This window comes from Cannabis sativa, chromosome 7, assembly GCF_029168945.1.
Source record: "Cannabis sativa cultivar Pink pepper isolate KNU-18-1 chromosome 7, ASM2916894v1, whole genome shotgun sequence".
Classification (NCBI taxonomy): Eukaryota; Viridiplantae; Streptophyta; class Magnoliopsida; order Rosales; family Cannabaceae; genus Cannabis; species Cannabis sativa.
Window position 1 is genome coordinate 44,432,614 of NC_083607.1, and position 26,709 is coordinate 44,459,322.

At 33.2% G+C, this 26,709-nt stretch overlaps 1 protein-coding gene across 1 annotated transcript; it reads left to right on the forward strand.

Annotated features, from left to right (window-relative positions):
- The first annotated feature begins 22,650 nt into the window (after positions 1–22,650).
- LOC115696236 (uncharacterized protein PHLOEM PROTEIN 2-LIKE A4) lies at positions 22,651–24,663 on the forward strand. Its single transcript, XM_030623142.2, has 3 exons — positions 22,651–22,984; positions 23,107–23,222; positions 24,108–24,663. The coding sequence occupies exons 1-3, from the start codon at positions 22,715–22,717 to the stop codon at positions 24,481–24,483; spliced, it is 762 nt and encodes a 253-aa protein (XP_030479002.1). The 5' UTR covers positions 22,651–22,714; the 3' UTR covers positions 24,484–24,663.
- Positions 24,664–26,709: the final 2,046 nt, after the last annotated feature.

A 26,709-nucleotide genomic window follows, 5' to 3' on the forward strand; every position in this document is an offset into this window, starting at 1 on the left:
TCATTTTCTCATCACTTCTCGTTTTAATTACTTGTTTAATTTTTAAAAAAACATTTTCTCAATATTCTCATCACATTCAAGGTTCATATTTTATTCTCGTAAAATTAATAACTGTCCTTTTGAGTGTATTTTTCCTCCCTGTGGATACGACATATAGCCCGTTTACTACCGCGACTGCAGTGTAACTAATTGGGCAACATCACATTTAGTTATTGGACCTATTCAATTAATAACAGTTATTTATTTTAAGGTTAAATTCCTCTCTTTTGGGCCTTGTGTGAGAGTTGGGAGCCATAGAAGTGTGTACGACATACTGAACCCAGCACCCCCTCACATGAACTACCCCAATTGTGAAGGCCCATTTGCCTGATTTGAATAACTGTACTAGGTTAATTATATTAGTTTGACCTAATAAAATTGAATTAGCAACATAATTAACTTTTAAAATATATGAAATTTATTTTCATTTTAATATTTTAAAGTTAATTTTAAGAAAAACACTTTTAGTTTAGATATTAATTCTAGACAAACTATTTGTATTTTTCTTGTATTTAATTAAATACAGAATTTTAACTAACTAGATCCTTTCTGGGGCTTATTTAATTAAATATTCCTATTTAAGTTATAAATTAGTTGTAACAACTGATTTTTCTTATCTAACTTAAATTTGAATATTTGATTTAAATTTTAAATCAAGTTGAGGGATCCTAGGCATTAGTTATTAAAGATTCTTAAGATATTTTTTAAGTTAATATCTTTTCGAATATTAACTTAAAATGGAATATTTTAGATATTTTTTAGGTTAATATCTTTTCGAATATTAACTTAAAAAGATATCTTCAAATTAAGTGGTTATAACTTAATTTTTGATATTTAATTAAATCTAAATTTGAAATTATTTAAGTTTTAGATTTTCTCTATATAACTTAAATTAGATATTATTCAAATTTTTGTTGAAAAGATACTTAGTCAAATAAGATATTTTCTAGATAGTAATTTCTAGACTACTTATTATTTCTAATATTTAAATAGGAAAATATTATACTTTGTGAAATTAATTATTTAAATAATTAATTTTGGTACAATTTTATTAAGTATATTTTTCCTAGTATTAAACTAGAAATAAATAATTAAGCCTTCTCTACACTTAATTATTATTTCTTGAATTTAATACATTTAATTAACTTGAAAAATCTAAATATCTAAGTTGATTTTCATCATGATACTTAAATATTTATTGATTTTCATGACACTTAATTAAATAGAAAATTATTTTTAAGTTGAAATTTAATTTTTTAACTTAAATTTAAATAATTTTCAATATATATTTTTTCTTTATTTTCTTAATCAATTTCGAAAATTGCATTTTATTTATGCAATATTTTTCGAATTTTTAATTTTGAAAAATAGATTGAGTTGTAAATTAATTATTTATTTTAATTAATTCTTGGACCAACTACAATCAATGATTTTTTCATTTAATTGATTAATTTAAAATAAATGAATTTAAAATATATATATATAAAATATTAGAAATTGAATTAATTAGTCAAAAGAAAATCTAGATAGGTGATATTTTTGCTTGAAGTATTTCTTTTCTATTTTTATTATTTTCGAAAATTGTATAGTTTTTATACTTTATATTTTTGAACTCAATATATATATTGTCAAAGGAAATTTTTAAGTTGCTAATTATTTAATTTAATTCAACTTAAATTAATTTCCTTAATATTTATATTTAAGATTATTACTAAGATGGAAATAATTAATTTTATTTCAATCACCATCTAAGTATAATTTTATAAATATTATATTAAATTCTTATTTTTGAATTTCAATTCTAAATTTCGAATTTAATGAGAATTTATTTATTAGAATAATAAAGAAAATAAATTTTAAAGAATGAGCTTTATTATTATTAAGATATTCGATCTCCATTGTGGGTTTTACACCGCGTTTGTTTTAGTGAGTAATCCTCCCTAATGGAGGAACGTTCATTAGCAATTTCGTACCGTTTAATCTCACATGATAAGTGGTTTGTAAGTGTTTTATATGGTATAGATCACCCTAATGGTGGCGACCATATTTGACTTGTAATGTAACACCCTAACTAACATAGGCGTATTACGTGATTTTTAAACATACTGTGCAGCTCGTTGCTAATCAACGAGGTTTATGGAAAAACGTGATTAATTAAAAATTTTGCTTTTTAATTAAACTTATAAAATAATATTACAAAAGACTCGGGATCCTGATTATAAAATCATTTACAAAAAGTTACAACTGTTTATACAAAATAATGTCGCCTAGCGACCAGTTACAAAATCAGCCTCGCTGTCCTGATGATCGTACGCTCCAGGCCTAACCGCCCCGACATGTACAATCTTCACAAGCTCGCTCACGGTCCATCAGCTTTAGCCTTGCCTTTACCTACACATAAACGTAGAACTGTGAGTCGACAGACTCAGTAAGAAAAGCATAATAATACTCATACATAATCCCGGTCATGATCAGACGCCCATACCCCTGATCATAACCCTAACTGCCGTGTCCAACACGATACTGAGTCCCGCTACTGCCGTGTCCAACACGATACTGAGCCATTACTGCCATGTCCAACATGGTACTGAGTTCTGAACGTTCATAGGGACGGTACTATTGACACGTAACAACCTGATCGGTCGAACCGGTCATACTCCGGCTGCTGGTCATACTCCAGCCTGTACCGACGTGTTACTATATCCTCCTGATCGGTCGAACCGGTCATACTCCGGCTGCTGGTCATACTCCAGCCTGTACCGACGGGATACGTCAATAGTACGGAACCACCAACCAAGTGTCAGCCTGATCGGTCGAACCGGTCATACTCCGGCTGCTGGTCATACTCCAGCCTATACCGACATGACAGGGTTGGATGGTTCGAAGCCAACATACATAACAATGTAATCTAACAGGCTTCCTACATGCACGCTAAACATGTAATCTACATATGCATACTGTTATACTAATCTTACCTGGATTCTGAATTCAGGTGTGCCGGTCAACCTGACTAAAACTTTAGCTGAGCGGGGGATTACAGGCTCCTAAACCATAAAAATCACAACACTATAAGTGACACGCTAAATCACTTCCCAGGGACTTAAACTAGGAACTAAAAGTTTCCCTATCGATAAAAAGCATGGCAATACCCCTTAAAACATAAAATCGAGAAAATCTAGGGTTTCTGAAATTTCCCCAACCTGACAGACGTTGCCCAACCGAATTCCGGTTCTGGGAATTTTCGAAGCCCATCCGGAATTCCGGATGCACAACCGGAATTCCGGTTCCTCGCAGACAGAATTTCAAAAATTCATATCTCAACCAATTCAACCCCAAATTGATTCAAACTTTCCAGACCTACTCCATACATCCCAAATAACATTTCCAAGGCATTAAAACAACCCAGAAACCACAGATACAAAAAATGCCATTGGAGCTCAAGCTTTGAGTTCTAAACTCAAACTTGAGCAAAACCACCTAACATGCAATCAAACTAGCTTGAATCTACTTAAACAAGCATATCTAAGCCTCTGAAAATACTTAAAAACATCTAGCAACAACCCAGCAACAGATTAAACAATTTCTTCAAAAATCACATTTTTGCATAGAAAAAATCATAACTTGCTCAACCTAAGAATCATGCTTTATAAACAGCTCATTTAACTTCAATTAAACATGCTTAAATCACAACATTCAACAACAACATCACAGCAGCAACATACTCAAATAATCATGCATGCAACATCATATTTTCATCAAAACACAACAATTTTTAAAGAAACAATGAAGAGAAGCTAACCTAGCTTGAAGAATGCTTAGATTGGATGAGAATTTACTTGAAATTCAGAGCAAAACCCAGCTCCTTGCACCCACATGCACAGCCGAGTGAGAGAGAGGAAAAGAGAGAGAGAGAGTTTGAAAATTCTAACTTTTTCTAACTTGTAATTTTTTGTAAAATGAAAAATGAAATAAAGCCACCTATTAACCTTTCATTTCAGCCAAATAAAAATAAAATAAACATTTATTTTCAAATAGTCAAGTCACAAAAAGACAAAACACTAATGGGGCAAAAAGACCATTTTGCCCCTCCACCTTAAAACCACATAAATCATACTAAAGGGGTATTTTTGGGAAATTCTAAATTCCCGGCCATTCCCGACATTCCCAATGTCTAATAACCCGTCCCAAACTACTAACATACTAAGTTGTGATTTCTACTGAGCCAAACGCCGGGTTCCAAAATACCGGGCACCGGAAATGCAAAATATGAAAACTACTGAATGACATAAAATGCATCACTGAATTCCATAAACAACAGTATAATAAATTATTTAAATAGCTATAAATAATTTTCATAATTAATCCAGATTAACTGCTAATTTCCAAATTAAACTAAGCGGGCTTTACATGCAAATTGCAAAACAATGGTAGTAGCTCATAAGATAGAATAGCCTTGACTCTCGCCTAAACGGGACAACGCTGGATTCCAATCTTGATCGAATAAAAGATTGTTAGAATGTTTAACATTTTAGATGAGCTGACAACTCTATTCAATGGATGGTAGCTTTGACTCTCGCCTAAACGGGACACTGATATCAGTTTGTTGAAAAACCTTGGAAATTATTTAGGATTGAATTTTTAAGTATTTTCTCATATCATTCCTACTTGCTATGTGCTTATAATTTCTGAATTGATTTTGTGTTAAACCATTATTAATTTCTATTTGTTGATTTCTATTATTATGTAGTATCTGTTGGAAATTATTTTACCAGGACCTTAGATCTACTCACAAGTATGTTTATTAACATCCTAAATAAGAACTTTCTAAAACGATAAATTAAACACATATAAAGTTTAAGAAACCTTACATTGGGTGCAGCGGAATTAAATGACTCCTTCCGTTTAGATCTCTAACCCTTGAATCCTTTCTATAGCAGAGTATTATCAAGATCTGAACCTGGATCTCTTTCTCTGAATCCTTGATGCTGAATCTCCTTTGCTGATGATCTTTCTTCATGATCTTCCTCACTATGATTGAGGTATTGCTTGATGTGTGTGGGCACTACTCTAATCACTAAGGTAATTTCGAAATTCAAAGGAAGAAGCAAGAGAGAGAGTGGCGGCTAGAGAAGAGAGAGTGGAGGCTCAGGTTTTTTCTGATTCAGAAAGTGTGTTTTTCCTGAAGCCTTCACTATCTATTTATAGCATTCCACTAGGGTTAGATTTGAATTATATGGCATTAAAATAATGAAAAAAATCAACTTAAAAAACTACAATAGGTGGCCGGCCATGGCTTTAATGGATTGGGCCTTGCTTTTGCAATTTTGCAATTTTAACACCTTTTGTATCTGATTTTCTCAAAAATGCCAATTTCCTAATTCAACCATTTAAATGCCAATTCTAACTATTTAATAACTATAAATAATTATTAAATAATATTGTCATTTATCATATTTATTAATTGAACCATACAAAGTATCATAATTAACAAATATGCCCCTATTAACTCTTTCTTTACAATTTCGCCCTTACTTAGTGAAAATTTCACAAATAGACATAGTCTAATTTGTGAATTATAATTGATTAATCAAAATCAATTGCACGAGTCTTACAAACAATATTATCTCAACTAGTGGGGGGACCATGGGTCTATATAACCGAGCTTCCAATAAGTAGATCAAGAATTTAGCACTAAAATTCACTAACTTATTAATTCTTCGTTGAATCCACGCATAGAACTTAGAATTGCACTCTCAGTATATAGAATGCTCTATATGTTCCACCATATAGACACATCATTAGTTATCCATTGTTATAATCCTAATGTGATCAATGATCCTCCATATGAATGATCTACACAGTAAAGGGATTAAATTACCGTAACACCCTACTATGTATTTTATCCTTAAAACACTTGACCCCGTATAAATGATATTTCAGCTTATGTGAAATGAGATCTCCACCATTTATTTTCGTTTGGTCAAGCTCGAAGGAGATCATCCTTTGCTTACTATTCGCCAGATAGAAGCTATAGATTCCATGTTTATGCTAGCGCTCCCACTCAATTGCACTACCGTGTTCCCAAAAAGTATGTATCACCCTGACCTAAAAGTATGCTTAACTAACAATTCAAGGAACACGAATAGCCTTTCAAGATTGAGCCTAATCATAACAGGATTAAGATCATTTGATCTAGGATCAACTTGGCGATATTGACTTGAATAGATTTTACGGTAAGTTTAATTAAATCTAAGTCAAAGTTCAATATCGGTCCCTTCCGATGCATACTCCATGCATCCAACCTGAGCTTTACTTTAACCAATGTTCTGGAAAGAACATAGTATTTCTCCAAATACAAGTAAACTCTTATTGTAGATTATCATATCAGTAAAACCCTGTGTCTGATAAATCTAGGAAACTTTATTCACATAGTCATGTTTACTTTCCAATGTGATGACAGCACAATAAACATGATCAAGTATGTGAAAAGGGTTTAAGATGAATTTATAAATCAATTAGATAAGCAATTGATAAAGTGAGCCAAAACATACACAAATGAATGAAAAATACTTCTGTTTCTTTATTGATGTTGAATAAAATAGATTACATTGAATTGGAGTTTTATTTAGGGCATAAAACCTAACAGTATCCTGTATTATCAAAATGAATCCCATGTTATCACTGTTGACTGAAAACAAGCTGAATGGATCTAACTTTAATAAGTGGAATGAGAACATTAATATTGCTCTCATAGGAGAAAGTGCCTTGTTTGTTTTAACTGAGCCGTCACCTGAAGTGCCTGGGGACAATGCTTCCAAAGCTGTGAAAGAAAAGTATGAGTGTTGGCAGAAAGCAAATGACAAAGCTCTATACTTTATGCTTTCTAGCATGGTTGACACCCTCAAAACTCGGTTTTCTAAAACCGAGAAGTCTGCTGAAGTTATGACGAAGTTAAATGAGCTATTCGGTAAGGCATCACTTCAGTCACGCTTTGACCTTCAAACTTATGTCATGAATAAGAAGGAAATTGACTTTCATGAATTAGTCAATGACCTTCAAACTTATGAAAATTTGATTGGAGGACCCAAGAAGAAAGGGAGTAAACCTCATAATCCTGGGAATGGTAATGGGACGATGAAACCTGAAGCAAATGTTGCCTCTGCTTCAAAGCCCAAATCGAAGAAGAAGTGGAAGAACACCAAGAAGCGAACAAAAGCCATAAAGAATAAAAAGGTTGTTCCTTCTGGTGATGCTACACTAAAAGGAAAGTGTTTCTACTGCAATGAGAAAGGTCATTGGAAACCCCAATGTCCTAAAGTTCTTGCAAAGAAACAAGGTATTTCCATTTATAAACTTTAAGAGTTTAGTGAATTGTTATCCAATTGGATTTATGATTCTGGACTAACTTTGTTTATTTGTTTTTCTTCTTCTTATAGGCCAAGCTACTTGAACTCAATTGAGTTGGATCAGAAAGCTGGACTAAAGGGTGAAATCATCCAGATGAAGATGAAGCTGTTCAATTTATTTTTTGAATTAATTGTTTTAGTTTAAGACAATTTGGATTTCAAATTTTAGTTAGGAATATTTATCCCTGTTTTTCTCATATTGTTGCAATACATTTTTTTTTTATTATTAATAAAGTTTCTTTTATTTTCGAAATCAATATTGCAATTTATGAGAATGAGCTTCATTTATTTTATCTTCATCAACTATTACCACATTATATTTATATGTTTGAATGTGTAAGTGTTTTTATTATTGATGCAAATTCTAAAATATTTAAAACTCTTCATAGAGTTATATTAAATAAACACTGAAAACTATTTCTATGTTTATTAATAATTGTTAATTCTCATACAATTATTAAGAATTTTTTTAATAAAAGGATCTTATGATCTGATAGGGGTGGAGAAAAGTTAAGAAAACTATGCAGTTCAACGATCTTTTATATCTAATGAACTCTGGATAGTATTCAACTCCACATAAACTCTATCACACTATGAGAATCATGATCTTTACAACCTTTAAGGGTAGATCATAATCTCTATATACTTAGGGGTGGAGGTTATCCACAGGTACCCTATATGTATATTCTTAGGGGTGGAGCATATTCCACAATTCCCTATGTAACACATATCTTATTTAAACATGGAAGTAATATAATGAGTCAGCTATTATCAATATAAATTCTTGATCTTGATTGTATGTTCCATTTCGTTTTTACTGTTGTAAGTAAAAGTTTGATACCTTTAAAAGTTCTTTGTTAAAGTTTCACACTACCTTAATTGAGTGGGAGAATTTTAAAATTCTATACCCATCTTCATCAGGTTGATACTTGTGATAGGTACTTAAGAACACTACTGAAAAGCAAATCTAACCATTCACATGGATAGGAATAGCTTATCAGAATTATGAGAATAAGATAAAGAACTCTAGTTCAGTCCATTCGAATGACTTGAACCTAGAATTCTTAATCCTCATAAAATTTTATGGTATCTTAATTTTGATTGCTTTATCTCTGGCATGTATTTTTCACTTCAAATACTGGTCTGCTATGTTGATGACTTAGTCTTAACTTAAAGTTTCAGACTAATATAAAAGTCACAACTAGGTAACTCTCTAAACAATCAGAGGTTAAAAGTATTATTTAACCAGACATCTGCTATTGAGTGGGAGCTATTTGAGATGTAATCAAATAGGGAACATTAGAAGATATTCAAGAAAGATTTATGAAAGTGATCTATATGTTAGATATTAAGGAACTGTGTATCAGTTGTCCTTGTATCTCACAATCTAATTTCAAAATTTCTATGAGATGGTGTTTACTTTGGGGGTGGAGGAATTATTGAATAATAATTCAAGCTCTGCCAGAGAAGAATTGTAACTTGGTCTATTCGAAAATACCAGAAAGTTATATCACTGAAGAAAAGTCTACACTGTATTATCTCAATTACATATTTTAAAATATGAGAGATATGTCTTCTGTTAATTCAGATGTACTTTTATAACAGTAAGGATTTCAGTATCCCTTGATGAGTAAAGCATATAGTAAAGGATGTTTCATAAGTGTATTTATGAACTAGTTCCAGAAGTTTGGGTGGACTCAAATATACTACACTTGATCTGAAGATCAAGATATCAGATTGACCTATTTGCACAGTATGTTTTATATTAGTGCAAGTGGGAGTTTGTTGGGTTTTATGCCCTAAATAAAACTCTTTACAATCTGATTAGTTATCAATATAAGAAATTAGAAGTGATTGATGTTTGCATGAATTTGACATGCTAATGGTTTAATATGTTCACACACAAAATCAGTTAAATCCAGATCATATATTTATTCACAATTACAGTATCGTCAACACAGTGGAATGTGATTGTGATCATATGAATCAAAAGACTTGGTCCTTGTTTCATCAGTGTTATTAGATTTACACTAATGTGATAATCAGCGATGATGTGTACTTACACTTGGAGTAAGTGTTATGTTCTTTCCAGGACATTAGTAAAGTATACTAGTTTTGAATGTATGGAGTATACATTGGACTGGACCGATATTGCAACTAAGTTAAGATATTACAAACTTACCGTTATACATATCTTTCCAAGTCAATATCAGTAGTTGATCTTAAGATTAAAAGAATCTAAATCGTGATATGCTTGGGCTCAACTCAGGAGTGCTATTCATGTTCTTTGATTTATTAGTTAAGCCTACTTTTGGGTCAGGGTGATATGTATATTTTGGAAACATGATAGTATGATTGAGTGGGAGTGCTGAACGTAAATATGGAATCTATAGCTTCTACTGGTGTATAGAAGTCAAGTGATGATTCCCTTCGAGCTTAGCAAATAGAAGTAAATGGATGAGCTCTTGTTTAACTGACTAATTATTAGATCACTAAACACCATTTATAGGTAGCTAAGTGTTTTAAGGGGCAAAATACATTGAGGGGTGAGAACGGTAAAGAAATCCCATCTCGATGTAGATCCTCTATATAGAGGATCTTTAAATCACAATAAGATTATAACAATGGTTAAATGAGATAGTATATTGATATCGTGGAACATACAATATGCTCTATATAAGTTTGAGAGTGCAATTCTAAGTTCTAAGAGTGGATTCAACGAAGAATTAATAAGTAGGAATTTACTTGGTAAATTTGGTTCACTTATTGGAAGCTCAGCATATAGATCCATGGTCCCCATTCTAGTTGAGAACATTCTTCTTGTAAGACTCATTAATTGATTCGTGATTGATCAATTATAATTCTAAAGTTAGACTATGTCTAATTTTATGAATTTTCACTAAGCAGGGGTGAAATTGTAAAGAAATGAGATTCTAGGTTTATTTATTTATTAATGGACTTTATATGTCTAGTTAATAATTAAATTAAATGACAATATTATTTAATAATCTATTTTAGTTATTAAATAATTAGTTTTGGCATTTAAAAGGTTAGAATTGGAAAATTGGCGTTTTTGAGAAAATAGAAATAAAATTTGATAAAACTGCAAAAACAAGTGGGGCCCATAACTACACCATGGCCGACCACTAATTGTGGAGTTTCAAATTGATTTTTTCATTATTTTAATGCCAAATAATTCCTAACCTAAACCTAGTAGTTGCCTATAAATCAAAAGTGATGGCTCAATCAAATCACATGCTTTCATTAGTTTTCTGACAGAAATTTCTCTCTTCAGAAAAACTGAGCCTTCCCTAGTTTCTATACTTGGCCGAAACCCTCTCCTCTTTTCTCTCTTCATAAATTTCGTGACCCTAGTGAAAGAGTAAGTGCCCACACACAGCAAGCAGTAACTCAATCATAGATTGGAAGACTGTGAAGGATCAAACTTGAAGAAGAAGGACATTCGGGCTCAGATCTTGATTATACTCTGCTACAGAAAGGATACTTAGGGGTGGAGGTTATCCACAAGTACCCTATATGTATATTCTTAGGGGTGGAGTCTATTCCACAATTCCCTATGTGACACATATTTTCTTTAAACATGGAAGTAATATAATGAGTTGGCTATTACCAATATAAATTCTTGATCTTGATTGTATGTTCTATTTCGATTTTACTGTTGTAAGTAAAAGTTTGATACCTATGAAAGTTCTTTGGAAAAGTTTCACACTACCTTAATTGAGTGGGAGAATTTTAAAGTTCTATACCCATCTTCATCAAGTTGATACTTGTGATAGATACTTAAGAACACTACTGAAAAGCAAATCTAACCATTCACATGGATAGGTATAGCTCATCAGAATTATGAGAATAAGATAAAGAACTCTAGTTCAGTCCATTCGAATGACTTGAACCTAGAATTCTTAATCCTCATAAAATTTTATGGTATCTTAACTTTTGATTACTTTATCTCTGGCATGTATTTTTCACTTCAAATACTAGTCTGCTATGTTGATGACTTAGTCTTAACTTAAAGTTTCAGACTAATACAAAAGTCACAACTAGGTAACTCTCTAAACAATCAGAGGTTAAAAGTATTATTTAACCAGACATCTGCTATTGAGTGGGAGCTATCTGAGATGTAATCAAATAGGGAACATTAGAAGATATTCAAGAAAGATTTATGAAAGTGATCTATATGTTAGATATTAAGGAACTGTGTATCAGTTGTCCAGGTTTCTCACCAACTCATTTCGAGATTTCATGAGATGGTGCTTACTTTTGGGGTGGAGGAATTATTGTATAATAATTCAAGCTCTACCAGAGAAGAATTATAACTTTGTGTATTCGAAAATCCAAGAAAGTTATATCACTGAAAAAAAGTCTACACTGTATTATCTCAATTACATATTTTAAAATATGAGAGATATGTCTTCTGTTAATTCAGATGTACTTTTATAACAGTAAGGATTTCAATATCCCTTGATGAGTAAAGCATATAGTAAAGGATGTTTCATAAGTGTATTTATGAACAAGTTTCCAGAAGTTTGGGTGGATTCAAATATACTACACTTGATCTGAAGATCAAGACATCAGATTGACCTATTTGCACACTTTGTTTTATATTAGTGCAAGTGGGAGTTTGTTGGGTTTTATGCCCTAAATAAAACTCTTTACAATCTGATTAGTTATCAATATAAGAAATTTGAAGTGATTGATGTTTGCATGAATTCTACATGCTAATGGTTTAATATGTTTATTACATTCACACACACAAAATCAGGTAAATCCAGATCATGTGTTTATTCACAATTACAGTATCGTCAACACAGTGGAATGTGATTGTGATCATATGAATCAAAAGACTTGGTCCCTGTTTCATCAGTGTTATTAGATTTACACTAATGTGATAATCAGCGATGATGTGTACTTACACTTGGAGTAAGTGTTATGTTCTTTCCAGGACATTAGTAAAGTATACTAGTTTTGAATGTATGGAGTATACATTGGACTGGACCGATATTGCAACTAAGTTAAGATATTACAAACTTACCGTTATACATATCTTTCCAAGTCAATATCAGTAGTTGATCTTAATATTAAAAGAATCTAAATCGTGATATGCTTGGGCTCAACTCAGGAGTGTTATTCATGTTCTTTGATTTATTAGTTAAGCCTACTTTTGGGTCAGGGTGATACGTATATTTTGGAAACATGATAGTATGATTGAGTGGGAGTGCTGAACGTAAATATGGAATCTATAGCTTCTACTGGTGTATAGAAGTCAAGTGATGATTCCCTTCGAGCTTAGCAAATAGAAGTAAATGGATGAGCTCTTGTTTAACTGACTAATTATTAGATCACTAAACACCATTTATAGGTAGCTAAGTGTTTTAAGGGGCAAAATACATTGAGGGGTGAGAACGGTAAAGAAATCCCATCTCGATGTAGATCCTCTATATAGAGGATCTTTAAATCACAATAAGATTATAACAATGGTTAAATGAGATAGTATATTGATATCGTGGAACATACAATATGCTCTATATAAGTCTGAGAGTGCAATTCTAAGTTCTAAGAGTGGATTCAACGAAGAATTAATAAGTAGGAATTTACTTGGTAAATTTGGTTCACTTATTGGAAGCTCAGCATATAGATCCATGGTCCCCATTCTAGTTGAGAACATTCTTCTTGCAAGACTCATTAATTGATTCGTGATTGATCAATTATAATTCTAAAGTTAGACTATGTCTAATTTTATGAATTTTCACTAAGCAGGGGTGAAATTGTAAAGAAATGAGATTCTAGGTTTATTTATTTATTAATGGACTTTATATGTCTAGTTAATAATTAAATTAAATGACAATATTATTTAATAATCTATTTTAGTTATTAAATAATTAGTTTTGGCATTTAAAAGGTTAGAATTGGAAAATTGGCGTTTTTGAGAAAATAGAAATAAAATTTGATAAAACTGCAAAAACAAGTGGGGCCCATAACTACATCATGGCCGGCCACTAATTGTGGAGTTTCAAATTGATTTTTTCATTATTTTAATGCCAAATAATTCCTAACCTAAACCTAGTAGTTGCCTATAAATAGAAAGTGATGGCTCAATCAAATCACATGCTTTCATTAGTTTTCTGACAGAAATTTCTCTCTTCAGAAAAACTGAGCCTTCCCTAGTTTCTATACTTGGCCGAAACCCTCTCCTCTTTTCTCTCTTCATAAATTTCGTGACCCTAGTGAAAGAGTAAGTGCCCACACATAGCAAGCAGTAACTCAATCATAGATTGGAAGACTGTGAAGGATCAAACTTGAAGAAGAAGGACATTCGGGCTCAGATCTTGATTATACTCTGCTACAGAAAGGATACTTAGGGGTGGAGGTTATCCACAAGTACCCTATATGTATATTCTTAGGGGTGGAGTCTATTCCACAATTCCCTATGTGACACATATTTTCTTTAAACATGGAAGTAATATAATGAGTTGGCTATTATCAATATAAATTCTTGATCTTGATTGTATGTTCTATTTCGATTTTACTGTTGTAAGTAAAAGTTTGATACCTATGAAAGTTCTTTGGAAAAGTTTCACACTACCTTAATTGAGTGGGAGAATTTTAAAGTTCTATACCCATCTTCATCAAGTTGATACTTGTGATAGATACTTAAGAACACTACTGAAAAGCAAATCTAACCATTCACATGGATAGGTATAGCTCATCAGAATTATGAGAATAAGATAAAGAACTCTAGTTCAGTCCATTCGAATGACTTGAACCTAGAATTCTTAATCCTCATAAAATTTTATGGTATCTTAACTTTTGATTACTTTATCTCTGGCATGTATTTTTCACTTCAAATACTAGTCTGCTATGTTGATGACTTAGTCTTAACTTAAAGTTTCAGACTAATACAAAAGTCACAACTAGGTAACTCTCTAAACAATCAGAGGTTAAAAGTATTATTTAACCAGACATCTGCTATTGAATGGGAGCTATCTGAGATGTAATCAAATAGGGAACATTAGAAGATATTCAAGAAAGATTTATGAAAGTGATCTATATGTTAGATATTAAGGAACTGTGTATCAGTTGTCCTGGTTTCTCACCAACTCATTTCGAGATTTCATGAGATGGTGCTTACTTTTGGGGTGGAGGAATTATTGTATAATAATTCAAGCTCTACCAGAGAAGAATTATAACTTTGTGTATTCGAAAATCCAAGAAAGTTATATCACTGAAGAAAAGTCTACACTGTATTATCTCAATTACATATTTTAAAATATGAGAGATATGTCTTCTGTTAATTCAGATGTACTTTTATAACAGTAAGGATTTCAGTATCCCTTGATGAGTAAAGCATATAGTAAAGGATGTTTCATAAGTGTATTTATGAACAAGTTTCCAAAAGTTTGGGTGGATTCAAATATACTACACTTGATCTGAAGATCAAGACATCAGATTGACCTATTTGCACACTTTGTTTTATATTAGTGCAAGTGGGAGTTTGTTGGGTTTTATGCCCTAAATAAAACTCTTTACAATCTGATTAGTTATCAATATAAGAAATTTGAAGTGATTGATGTTTGCATGAATTCTACATGCTAATGGTTTAATATGTTTATTACATTCACACACACAAAATCAGGTAAATCCAGATCATGTGTTTATTCACAATTACAGTATCGTCAACACAGTGGAATGTGATTGTGATCATATGAATCAAAAGACTTGGTCCCTGTTTCATCAGTGTTATTGGATTTGCACTAATGTGATAATCAGCGATGATGTGTACTTACACTTGGAGTAAGTGTTATGTTTTTTCCAAGACATTAGTAAAGTATACTAGTTTCGAATGTATGGAGTATACATTGGACTGGACCGATATTGCAACTAAGTTAAGATATTACAAACTTACCGTTATATATATCTTTCCAAGTCAATATCAGTAGTTGATCTTAAGATTAAAAGAATCTAAATCCTGATATGCTTAGGCTCAACTCAGGAGTGCTATTCATGTTCTTTGATTTATTAGTTAAGCCTACTTTTAGGTCAGGGTGATGCGTATATTTTGGGAACATGATAGTATGATTGAGTGGGAGTGCTGAACCTAATTATGGAATCTATAGCTTCTACTGGTGTATAGAAGTCAAGTGATGATTCCCTTCGAGCTTAGCAAATAGAAGTAAATGGATGAGCTCTTGTTTAACTGACTAATTATTAGATCACTAAACACCATTTACAGGTAGCTAAGTGTTTTAAGGGGCAAAATACATTGAGGGGTGAGAACGGTAAAGAAATCCCATCTCGATGTAGATCATCTATATAGAGGATCTTTAAATCACAATTAGATTATAACAATGGTTAAATGAGATAGTATATTGATATCGTGGAACATACAATATGCTCTATATAAGTCTGAGAGTGCAATTCTAAGTTCTAAGAGTGGATTCAACGAAGAATTAATAAGTAGGAATTTACTTGGTAAATTTGGTTCACTTACTGGAAGCTCAGCATATAGATCCATGGTCCCCATTCTAGTTGAGAACATTCTTCTTGTAAGACTCATTAATTGATTCGTGATTGATCAATTATAATTCTAAAGTTAGACTATGTCTAATTTTATGAATTTTCACTAAGCAGGGGTGAAATTGTAAAGAAAAGAGTTTCTAGGTTTATTTATTTATTAATGGACTTTATATGTATAATTAATAATTAAATTAAATGACAATATTATTTAATAATCTATTTTAGTTATTAAATAATTAGTTTTGGCATTTAAAAGGTTAGAATTGGAAAATTGGCGTTTTTGAGAAAATAGAGATAAAATTTGATAAAACTGCAAAATCAAGTGAGTCCCACTACTACACCTTGGCCGGCCACTTAATGAGGTTTTTCAAATTAATATTTTCATTATTTTAATGCCAAATAATTCCTAGCCTAAACCTAGTAGTTTCCTATAAATAGAAAGTGATGGCTCAGTCACAAAACATGCTTTCATTAGTAATCTGACAGAAATTTCTCTCTTCAGAAAAACTGAGCCTTCCCCACTTTCTATACCTGGCCGAAACCCTCTCTCTTCTTTTCTCCTTTATCAATTTTGACCCTAGTGAAAGAGTAAGTGCCCACACACAGCAAGCAGTAACTCAATCATAGATTGGAAGACTGTGAAGGATCAAACTTGAAGAAGAAGGACATTCGGGCTCAGATCTTGATTATACTCTGATACAGAAAGGATACAAGGGTTAGAGATCTGAGTGGAAGGAGATATTAATTCTGCTGCATCAATGTAAGGTTTTCTTAACTCTATATGTGTTTAATTTATCGTTTTAGAAAGTTCATATTTAGCGTGTTTAACCAACATACTTGTGAGTAGATCTAAGATCCTGGTAAAATAAATTTCCAACAGTTGGTCGGTGTATACCTGATCAGGATGAACTTGGAAATAGGGCCTCAGCTTCCTTGTTGCTAGAATAAGGGAGTAGGCGAGCTTTTCTATCAACGGATATCGGCCCTCGGCCTCGATAAGTCTCTTACTAATGTAATAGACTGGGTGATGTACGCTGTTCTCTTCTCTGATCAGCACGGCACTTACGGCATGCTCCGTGACAGCTAGGTATATCCCCAGCTCCTCACCGTCCAGAGGTTTAGAAAGTACGGGAGGTTTTACAAGCTGTGCCTTTAGATCTTGAAAAGCTCTTTCACATTCTTCTGTCCACTCGAACTTTTTGTTTCCTCGCAGGATGTTGAAGAATGGAACACATTTGTCCGTTGATTTTGTCACGAATCTACTGAGTGCGGCGATTCGACCAGTTAAGCTTTGCACTTCCTTGGTTTTTGTTGGCGAGTTCATATCCAGGAGGGCTTGAATTTTTTCTAGATTGGCTTCAATTCATCGGGCATTGACGATGAAGCCTAGAAACTTTCCCGAGCTGACTCCAAAGGAGCACTTTAAGGGATTTAGTTTCATGTTGTATTTCCTGAGGACTTTGAAACATTTGTTCAAGTCGTCTATGTGCCCCCAACCTTTCTGGATTTGATGAGCATGTCATCCACGTACACTTCCATATTTTGCCCGATCTAGTCTTTAAACATCTTGTTTACCAAGCTTTGGTACGTAGCTCCAGCGTTTTTTAGAACAAACGACATGACTTTGTAGCAGTAGAGACCCATATCTGTTCGAAAACTTGTATGTTCTTGGTCTGGCGGATGCATTTTGATTTGATTGTAGCCTAAATAAGCGTCCATGAAGCTTAAAATTCCGTGCCCTGTTGTTGCGTCTAAGAGCTGATGATCCTTGGAAGTGGAAAACAGTCTTTAGGGCATGTTTTGTTGAGGTCTGTGAAATCAACACAGACTCGCCATTTCTTGTTCGGCTTGGACACGAGTACGAGATTCGCTACCCAAGCCGGGTAAAAAGCTTCAATTATGAAGTTGTTGTTGCCCAGCTTTTCAACTTCATCTTTTAGGGCTACTGCTCGTTCTTTATCCAGCAGTCTTCGTTTTTATTGAATTGGCTGGATGTTAGGATCGATATTCAGAACATGTGAAATAATAGAAGGGTCGATTCTGACCATATCCGCATGTGACCAGGCAAAAACATCTAGGTTCGCTCTCAGAAATTTTATCAACTCTGATTTTACTTTGAGCAACAAACCCTTTCCAATTTTTAGCTTTCTAGCCGGGATAGCTGGATCGATCTCGATCTCTTCTAATTCTTCCACAGGTCCAACATTGTTGCTTGGGTACCCAAGTCAAGGATCCACATCTTCACCCTCGCCTTGGGAAGTTTCCTACTTGGGAATGTTTTTTCTCTTGTTTGGGCTCTGGCTGGAGGATATTTCCTTCTTAGCCTTGGCCACTGCAAAGTTCTAACATTCCCGAGCAGATTGCTGGTTCCCTCTAGGACACCCTACCCCATTCTTTGTTGGGAACTTCTGGCACGAGTGAAATATTGATGTGACAGCTTTTAAATCATACAGGGCTTGTTGGCCAAGCATTACGTTAAAGGCTGAAGGAACATCCAATATTAGGAACTGTGCCATGATAGTTATGCTCGTCGGAGCTTGTCCAACTGTGAGGGGTAGCCGGATTTGTCCTAGAGGTGCAACTCCTTGACCGGAGAAACCATAGACAGGCTGGAGGTATGGAGTTAGATCCTTGAGTTAGAGCCCCATCTTTTCGTAAGCAGTCTTGAACAAAATGTTCGAAGAAGCTCCATTATCGATCATGGTTCTAGTCACCATTTTATTTGCTGGACTTCAACGAACAGCGGGTTGTTGTGCAGAAATCTAATCTTAACAGCGTCTTCATCGTTGAAAGTTATGGTTGGCTCTCCTGCTCGTAGAACTTTGGGCTTCCTTTCTTCCACGGCCAGGATGACTTCTTCTTGCTCGTGCTGAGCTGTCCGGGCATACCTCTCCCGAGCTTTGCCTGAATCTCCAGCAATGTGCGGGCCTCCAATAATGACTTGTGAGTGTCCATCTACGGGTGGAGGTAGTAGATCTTGGTTGTTTTTACCTTGGTTGGCCTTGACATACTTCTGCAAGTGTGTATTGTTTTTCTTTATTAGAAATTCAATTTCCCGCTTCAGATTGTAACATTCCTTAGTGTCGTGGCCGTAGTCTCTGTGGAACCGACAAAATTTCGTCATGTCCCTTTTATTGGTATCTTTCTTCATGGGCTCGGGGTTCTTGTACGGGATTAACGACTGAGTTGCCATATATACACTCTCTATATCTTCAGTTAGAATAGTGAATGCAGTGTATTTGGCATGATCACGGGGAATCTGTTCGGATTTATCAGTAAACTTTCCTTTCTTCACGTTTCCTTGCTTGTGGTTGTTGCTTTAACGCTTGCCACTTGAATTGTTGGAATAGTTAGGAAGTTGGGCGGATGTTCCAGCGGAAGGAGCCTTCTCTTTGCCCGGCTTTTGCTCACCTTCTACTCGTTGAATGGCTTCTTCGAGCTTGATGAAGCCTTCGGCTCGGTCAAGGAAATCACTCATTGAGTCTACCAGCCCATTCTTCCTTATATCTTTCCAAAGTTCACCAAGGACTTCAATGCTCCCCAGTATCGCGGATAACTTTCCATCCTCGGTTACCCGTGAAACTTTGGTCGCTTTCGTCATGAATCTACTAATGTATGCCCGGAGTGGCTCGCCTAGTCGTTGCTTTACTTCGACCAAATCTCCCAAATGCAATCGGAGCTGACGCGAGGAAGAGAATTTCGCATGGAATTCTGAAGAAAAGGTTTTCCATGAACTAAGCTTTCCAGGAGCCAACTTGAAATACCATTGCTGTGCAGCTTCCGACAGAGTGGCGGGGAAGATTCTGTGGCATACATCCCCCCGTACTCCTTGTAAATCCATTTGCATCTCAAAGTACTTGAGATGGGAAAGAGGATCTTCTCCTAGTATACATCTTCCACGTTGGCATTTTGAACTTGTGAGGCAGTGGCAGGAGATTGATCTTTGGTGAGACGGGAGTTCCGCGAGCTCGAACTAACTCAAGATCATTGTTACGCTGTCCAGCCATGCCATGAAACATATTTTTCAATTCGTCAAGCTGGGCCTGTACGGCTGGGCTGACCTGCTCGGCATTCTGATCGACTTGGATTATGTCAGCGTCTTTCTGAGCGGGGATTTGAGTATTGGCTCCAGGCTGAACGATCGTTGTAGTATTCTGCTCGTCTGTTCCCCTTCTTCTGTTTAGATCGTTCCTTAGGTCGTGGGTTGTTCCCAACCTTTCGAACACAGAAGAGCCTGGTTGCCTTAGCGATTGATTCGCTTGGTTGACAGGTGGAATAGCGCCATTAGTCTGGTTAGAGCCGTCAGGTATGACTCCTCCTGATGAATTACTGGACAATGTCTGCTCGCCTATCGCTTGGCCCACGAGCGAAACTCGTAACAGGGGATTGGGCGACTGACCATTAGTAGTCTGGGAAGTATTCATCGCTGGGTCATCTTCCGTTTCTCCCAGGGGAATGACGTTCGACGATTGCTGACCTACAGTTTGGTAGGCTCTTCGTATCAGCACGGTGGCTTGTCGACTACGATCTTCGATCTCTGCATGGTGAGCCCTTAATGCCTCCATCTCTTTATCTCTCCATTCAGCGAACATACGCCTTTGTTCGTCAAACGGGAGATTTACTGCAGCATGCAGTTCATCCTGATCATGATGCAGAGTGTTGTTATGACCCTGGATGAGTCCGAGTGCGTCACGGAGATTTTGCAATTCGGTTGCGTCTCCGATGGTCGTCTGGGCGTTGGTTCTAGGTGGAACAGTCGTATTATGGATGCCCTGGTTGGGTGCGGAACTGTTATTCCCAGTCTCTTGCACACCAGGCGCAATTCCAGTAACAGGAGCTATTTCACTATTCACCACACTTCCCGTCTGTCAGGGATTAACAGCAGGCAGAACCCTTGAACTCCCCGGGTCTTGTAATGCCGAATCCAGCGTCTGTGAATTTGCTGGGTCAGACAGGCCTCTACGAGTTTGCACCATCGTGTTGGCAGTTGAGTGTCGAATAAAGAGCGATTTGTGATCCTTCTCTCAATGAAAGTACCAAAATGTTGACTTCGCTTTTAGCCAACGACAATGAGTCTATTTTATAAGCGATAAAACGATATGTAGTAACAGATATATAATAAAGCGATAATAAGACACAGGAATTTTATAGAGGTTCAGCCCCGAGCAGTTTGGTAATAGCCTAATCCTCGTTATTTGTATTGACTTAAGAACAAGGAAGAATATTCTTTTTCTTATAGCTCTTACAATAATATCTCTGAATATATAATTCTTAGATAATAATATAGTCTTAGCTTAGCTGCGTTTCGACTCTCCTTTGCCCAATGAATATGCATCACTATTTTATAGGGCTGGGAAACTTGAGGAGGAAGAGTTTCCTCTCTCGTTACAATGCGTATAAATAGAAAGATCGTGAGATCAATGCTGAATGCAAGGATCATGGGATTGAGGCTGAGTACACTGATAATGGGATCGTGTGTATGTCGTATCCACGTAAATTGATCCCTAAGTTATAGGGATTGAGCTGATGACTCATGATTCGAAAGTTGAATTCGCTAAGTGTTGATTGCTTTGTACGGATCGCTGAATATCTTACTCTGGACAGGCTAGCGAGGCCTCCTGCTCGGCCTATCTTCCCGAGTAGATGTTCCAAGTGGACTCCACGTGTCACCATTCTCGTAATGCCACGTCAGAGTGCAAAATTTTGGATAACAGCTCTTAATTAGTTATAAAATTTTAATTTACTTTTTTTTTAATTTTCTTAATTATTCAAAATATTTTCTTTTCTAATTTTTTAAGATTTGAAATATTATTTTAAGAATTATCCAAAAAAAAAAAAAGAAAAGAGAGATTGAATTTTCTCATTTGTTTAGGGGTAAGATTTGATAGTTATTAAAATTTAGGGGACAAAAATATTAATTTACAAAAACACTTCTCTATTCAAACGACAAGATAGGACGAAACTTTACAAAGAGACTAAATTACTATAAATATAAAATTTGAAAAAAAAAATATTAGCAATTCATATATTTTAAGAAACACGATCTAATTGGATCTTACAAATTTAAGAAATAAAAATACTAATTATTCTTAAAAATAACCAACATCTTAACCCATAAAATATTTTTATGTATTTAGCAACATATATTATAGCATAGCATCCTCATTTCCACTAAAGACATGTTCCATGCATTTTTAATAATATTATTATTATTATAAAAATAAATAAATCAATAAATTAAGATGCTCATCCGGACCACATTTCTGGTTGCAGCTAGATTTAAAGTTATGCCTTATCTTTTACTTTTTTTTTTCCCAAAAGTTATGCCTGATCTCTTTGACAAAAGTTAAGTTTAAATAGTATATAAATTTCAAAAAATTAAATTAAATAACTTGAAGAATGAATCGAGAGGCCATCTTATATGATAAATTCACGTTTTTAATTTACTAATTAAACTTTCATCACCTATAAAATTGAGAAATTAGACTAATATAAGGATTGACATCACTCTCCAACCGAATATAACAAAAGGGAAGAATTAGAAAAGGCATATTAAAATTTCAGCACAAAATGACTCAAAAATAGTACTTAACAACAAAGAGTGATTCTATAATGATTAGTCTATTATGAAATAAAATAAATTGATAATATGACTGCCACACTATAAATTCAGAGATTGTGCACTGACCATTCTCAAGTAAAAAACAAAGAAAGAAAGAAAAAAAGAAAACAATATGGGAGGAGGGTGGTCACAAGATGAGGCATCTCAGAGTCAGTTTCATCAAACAAGTAAGGAAGAAAGTAAAAATAGTTCAAAAATCCTGAAAGAAACAAAACTTAATAATGGCAATAAGGCTATTATTAATACAGAGAAATCACCTAATAAATCCATACATAAATTGGATGAGATCATAAGAGATGCAGATGTCACCATAGATCACTCATCTATGGAGAAGCTATTGCCTCAGCTCCAAAATGGGATATTATTGAACCAAAAAACACAGGTACTTAATTATTTGGAATATCAAACTATAGATGTATGTTGTTTGCTTCTTTTATTGAGTTAACTCATAATTATTACTAATTTTTTTTGTTCTCACATCAAATATTTATGTGAATATGGCAGAAGTACTGGATTGACAAGATGTTGGATAATTGCTTTATGGTGTATGCAAGAAAACTGTCAATTACTTGGGGAGAAGATAATCGTTATTGGACATGGCAACAGCATAAAGACACAAGGTGATAACTTTTGTCCCATATTGCCCATATGATTTGTATTCTTTATATTACACACAAAGTCTTAACCCATGATACCATCTTGGTAATAGAGTAAATGTTGTGTTTAGTATAATTAAATTTATCAAAATAATAATAATAATAAGTGGTACAGTGGAATTTCTTTAACTCTCTTATTGTTAACTCTTCAATCTGTCTAATTAATTTCTATCTAATTCTTCTGATCTATATATTTTTATTATGAACCATTTTACTATCTATACATATTCTTTTTCTCTTCTCTAACTCTTTATTTAGTGTCGATTATTTTTTTGTACATTTGTAAGAATCCAAAACTATACCAGCTCAAAGAAGTGAGATCATGTATGTGGAAGAAATAATTATACACCACTCGTGCTAGGATCGTTTGGTAAAAAATTGTTTCAAATCAAATTCAATCCAATAATTGAAGTTTTTTTTTTTTCTAACAAAATAACAGATGATTAACATAACTAATCATGTTAAAGGTAGTTATAAATATGAATTTCTCCAACATATAAAAAGAAAATATGATCTCACATTGTTAATATAAGAAAAAACAATAGATAATTACATAAAGTATTATGTTTTGTAAAAATTTATAATTTTACGTTTAAAGATTTTTTTTTAATATTTAATATGATTTTTTTATAAAAACAACACAAAACACAAAAACTAAATAAAAGTAACAGAAATACTTACTATATTTATTCAATCAATATTAACAAAATTTATAAAATGTACAATAATCATATGGAAATTTTAATATTTATATTCTGATAAAGCTATTATTTGGTACAATCGATCATTAGTTAAGGAATTCACTGATAATGATTTTAATTAATAAAATAAAATTTTGATGTTGTACAGTGAGGAGTTAATCGAGGTGGCTCGACTTAAGCAAGTGTGCTGGCTAGAAGTAAATGGAAAATTTGAGATGAGAAAGCTGTCACCTGTAACTTTGTATGAAGTAGCATTTGTGGTAATGATGGATGATTCAGCTAATGGTTGGAGTTTTCCTGTAAACATTTCACTGTCTCTTCCAGATGGAACCAACCAACAACACAACCAAGATATGACCAAATTGCCAACAAACCAATGGACTCACATCACAGCTGGCAAGTTTAAAACATCTCATCATAATGATCAATTTGGGGAGGACATCCACTTCTCTATGCATAATTATGATTCACCCTGGAAAGCAGGCCTATCCATCAAAGGTGTTTTAATACAGACTACCAATTAACACCATTAATTATATTATATATTATGTTTGGTTCATGAAACAATTTATAGGGAAACTTCTTGTAATAAGAACAACAACAATGTTTATGATCCATGTTTATTTCCAAATAAGATACATGCAGTCAATTATAGTAAAAAAGGTAAAAGAATATTTTGAGTAGAACTACAGATATTATTGTGACAAAATGTTCTATCAAGTCCTGAAACACAATGAACTCAAACCAGCAAATTAAGACCAAAGAAAGTAACGATTAATATAGAACTCGAACAAACAATTGGAGTTTCCTTTCCTTTCTTTAAAAAAAAAAAAAAAAAAAAAAGAAAAAAAAAAAAGAAACTAAGAACAAGAAAACATCTACATCGTGATGTATAATTAAACTTTTTATTTTTTTCGTATGAATGATGTGCAGAATCTTTAATTATAAGTAAAAGAATAAAAGTTGTGTTACCTGAGGATATAAACTTTAAACAAAATTAAATTCAATAAACAAATAAATAAAAGAAGAAGTCATAAATGTCACTATGAAGAATAGAATAGCATTTTTTTTTCTTTTAGCAATGGACCGGTACTCAATTTACGTTTATAATAATTCCCAAAAATAAAAAAAGTTATAACTCGTGATCGTGATTTTGTATATAAAATTAGGAAGTATCAGATGTTATTATTCGTGCTACTCATAATGACATCTACATTTGTCATCTCATCGATTTCTACAGAAACAAATTGTGAATTATTCGTGATGCTCAAATCAAATTTAAAATAGCTAAGGATAGTAAATTATTTGAAACTGTTCGAAAAAAAAAAAGAAAAAATTACTATAACTACAATATACAACATTATATCTTTATCTTTATATATTAAAAGTGTCTATCTAACGGCAATTCTTGGTTTAACAGAATATACTTAAAAATAAAAGAATATTCTGTTAAATTTAACGATTAGGTTTGATCTGCCGTTAACAAATAAACGCAATAATTAAATCAAAAAATTAAACAATCTTTTAAATATTAATAATCTCTTTTTAAATTAAAAAAATCATCTTAGCCACATATCTCTCTAACAAACCTATCTTGGGAGAATATTAATATTTTTTTTTTATTTATTTTTTGAAAAAGAAAAATCTTTATATATTAAAGTTAACCTCACGTTATCTAATGTTTTCTCTGGATAAGCATAGGAAGCAGAAATACCACTTCTATCTTTGTGTGATTGCAGATATACCACTTCTGTCATTGACCCACTTTTTAGCTTTATAAATGGAGATGTTCATATAATATTAACACTTTACAGAATATTTATAGATATAAACTTACATTACAATGCTATGTTAAAAAAAGAACTAAATAGAATAATCTACTACTCCAATAATAAATTTATTTACAATTTTATAATTACACTAATACTATTTTTAACATTATTAAATAATATTTCAAATATAAATATTTAATTTTTTCAAACAAAAAATTTGTAATCTTTAAAAATAAAATACATTCAAAATCTTAAAAAAACCAAAATCTTAAATAAAACTAGCAATACGTGGTTCGGCACGTACATTCACCTAGTATATATATATAAAAAAAATTAAGTTGCAATTTCTCAAAGTATCAAACTGATAATGTCCTCTTGATAAAAACAAACATAACATTCTTAGTTAGCAGCGGTTAGAGATTTTATTATTACAATAATAAAAAAAAAAATCAAGATACTATTATTCTATTGCAGTATAAAATACAAAGATCAACAAATAAATTAAATAAATATTACTACATCAGTATTTTTTACACTCTATATAAGAAAATATATTGCCATTTAAGAAATTAAATACATGGCCATTCGGGAGTTAGTCATGTGTCTAATGGACCCGCAATAAAAGAGAAATGATTCATATCAACTTCCAGATCATAAAAGTGTTTGGGAGGCATATTGGTATGCAGGAGCAAATAATAGCCCTAAAAGAGTTCTCAAAACTAAATTCATAGTCTCAGCCTCCGGGAGGATGATGACCTTCCAGAGCCTCAAACATCTATAGATCATTTCTACTCCTGATAAATTTCCCAAGGCAAAGCACTGTAGATGACTCCTTCCGTGCAGGCATCAAAATGGATTAGGACATAAAAAAAAGATGTCTTTGAGATATATATTTTTTTTGGATGAAGTTTTTAAGATTTAACCCTTATTTTTCTGATATTATGTTTTCCCATAAACTCTTATTGTACTGTCCCATCA

Coding starts and splice junctions, on each gene's coding strand:
- LOC115696236 (XM_030623142.2), top strand. CDS start 22,715: ATGGGAGGAGGGTGGTCACAAGATGAGGCATCTCAGAGTCAGTTTCAT. Junction 22,985..23,106: donor TATTGAACCAAAAAACACAG/GTACTTAATTAT, acceptor TGAATATGGCAG/AAGTACTGGATTGACAAGAT. Junction 23,223..24,107: donor CAACAGCATAAAGACACAAG/GTGATAACTTTT, acceptor GATGTTGTACAG/TGAGGAGTTAATCGAGGTGG.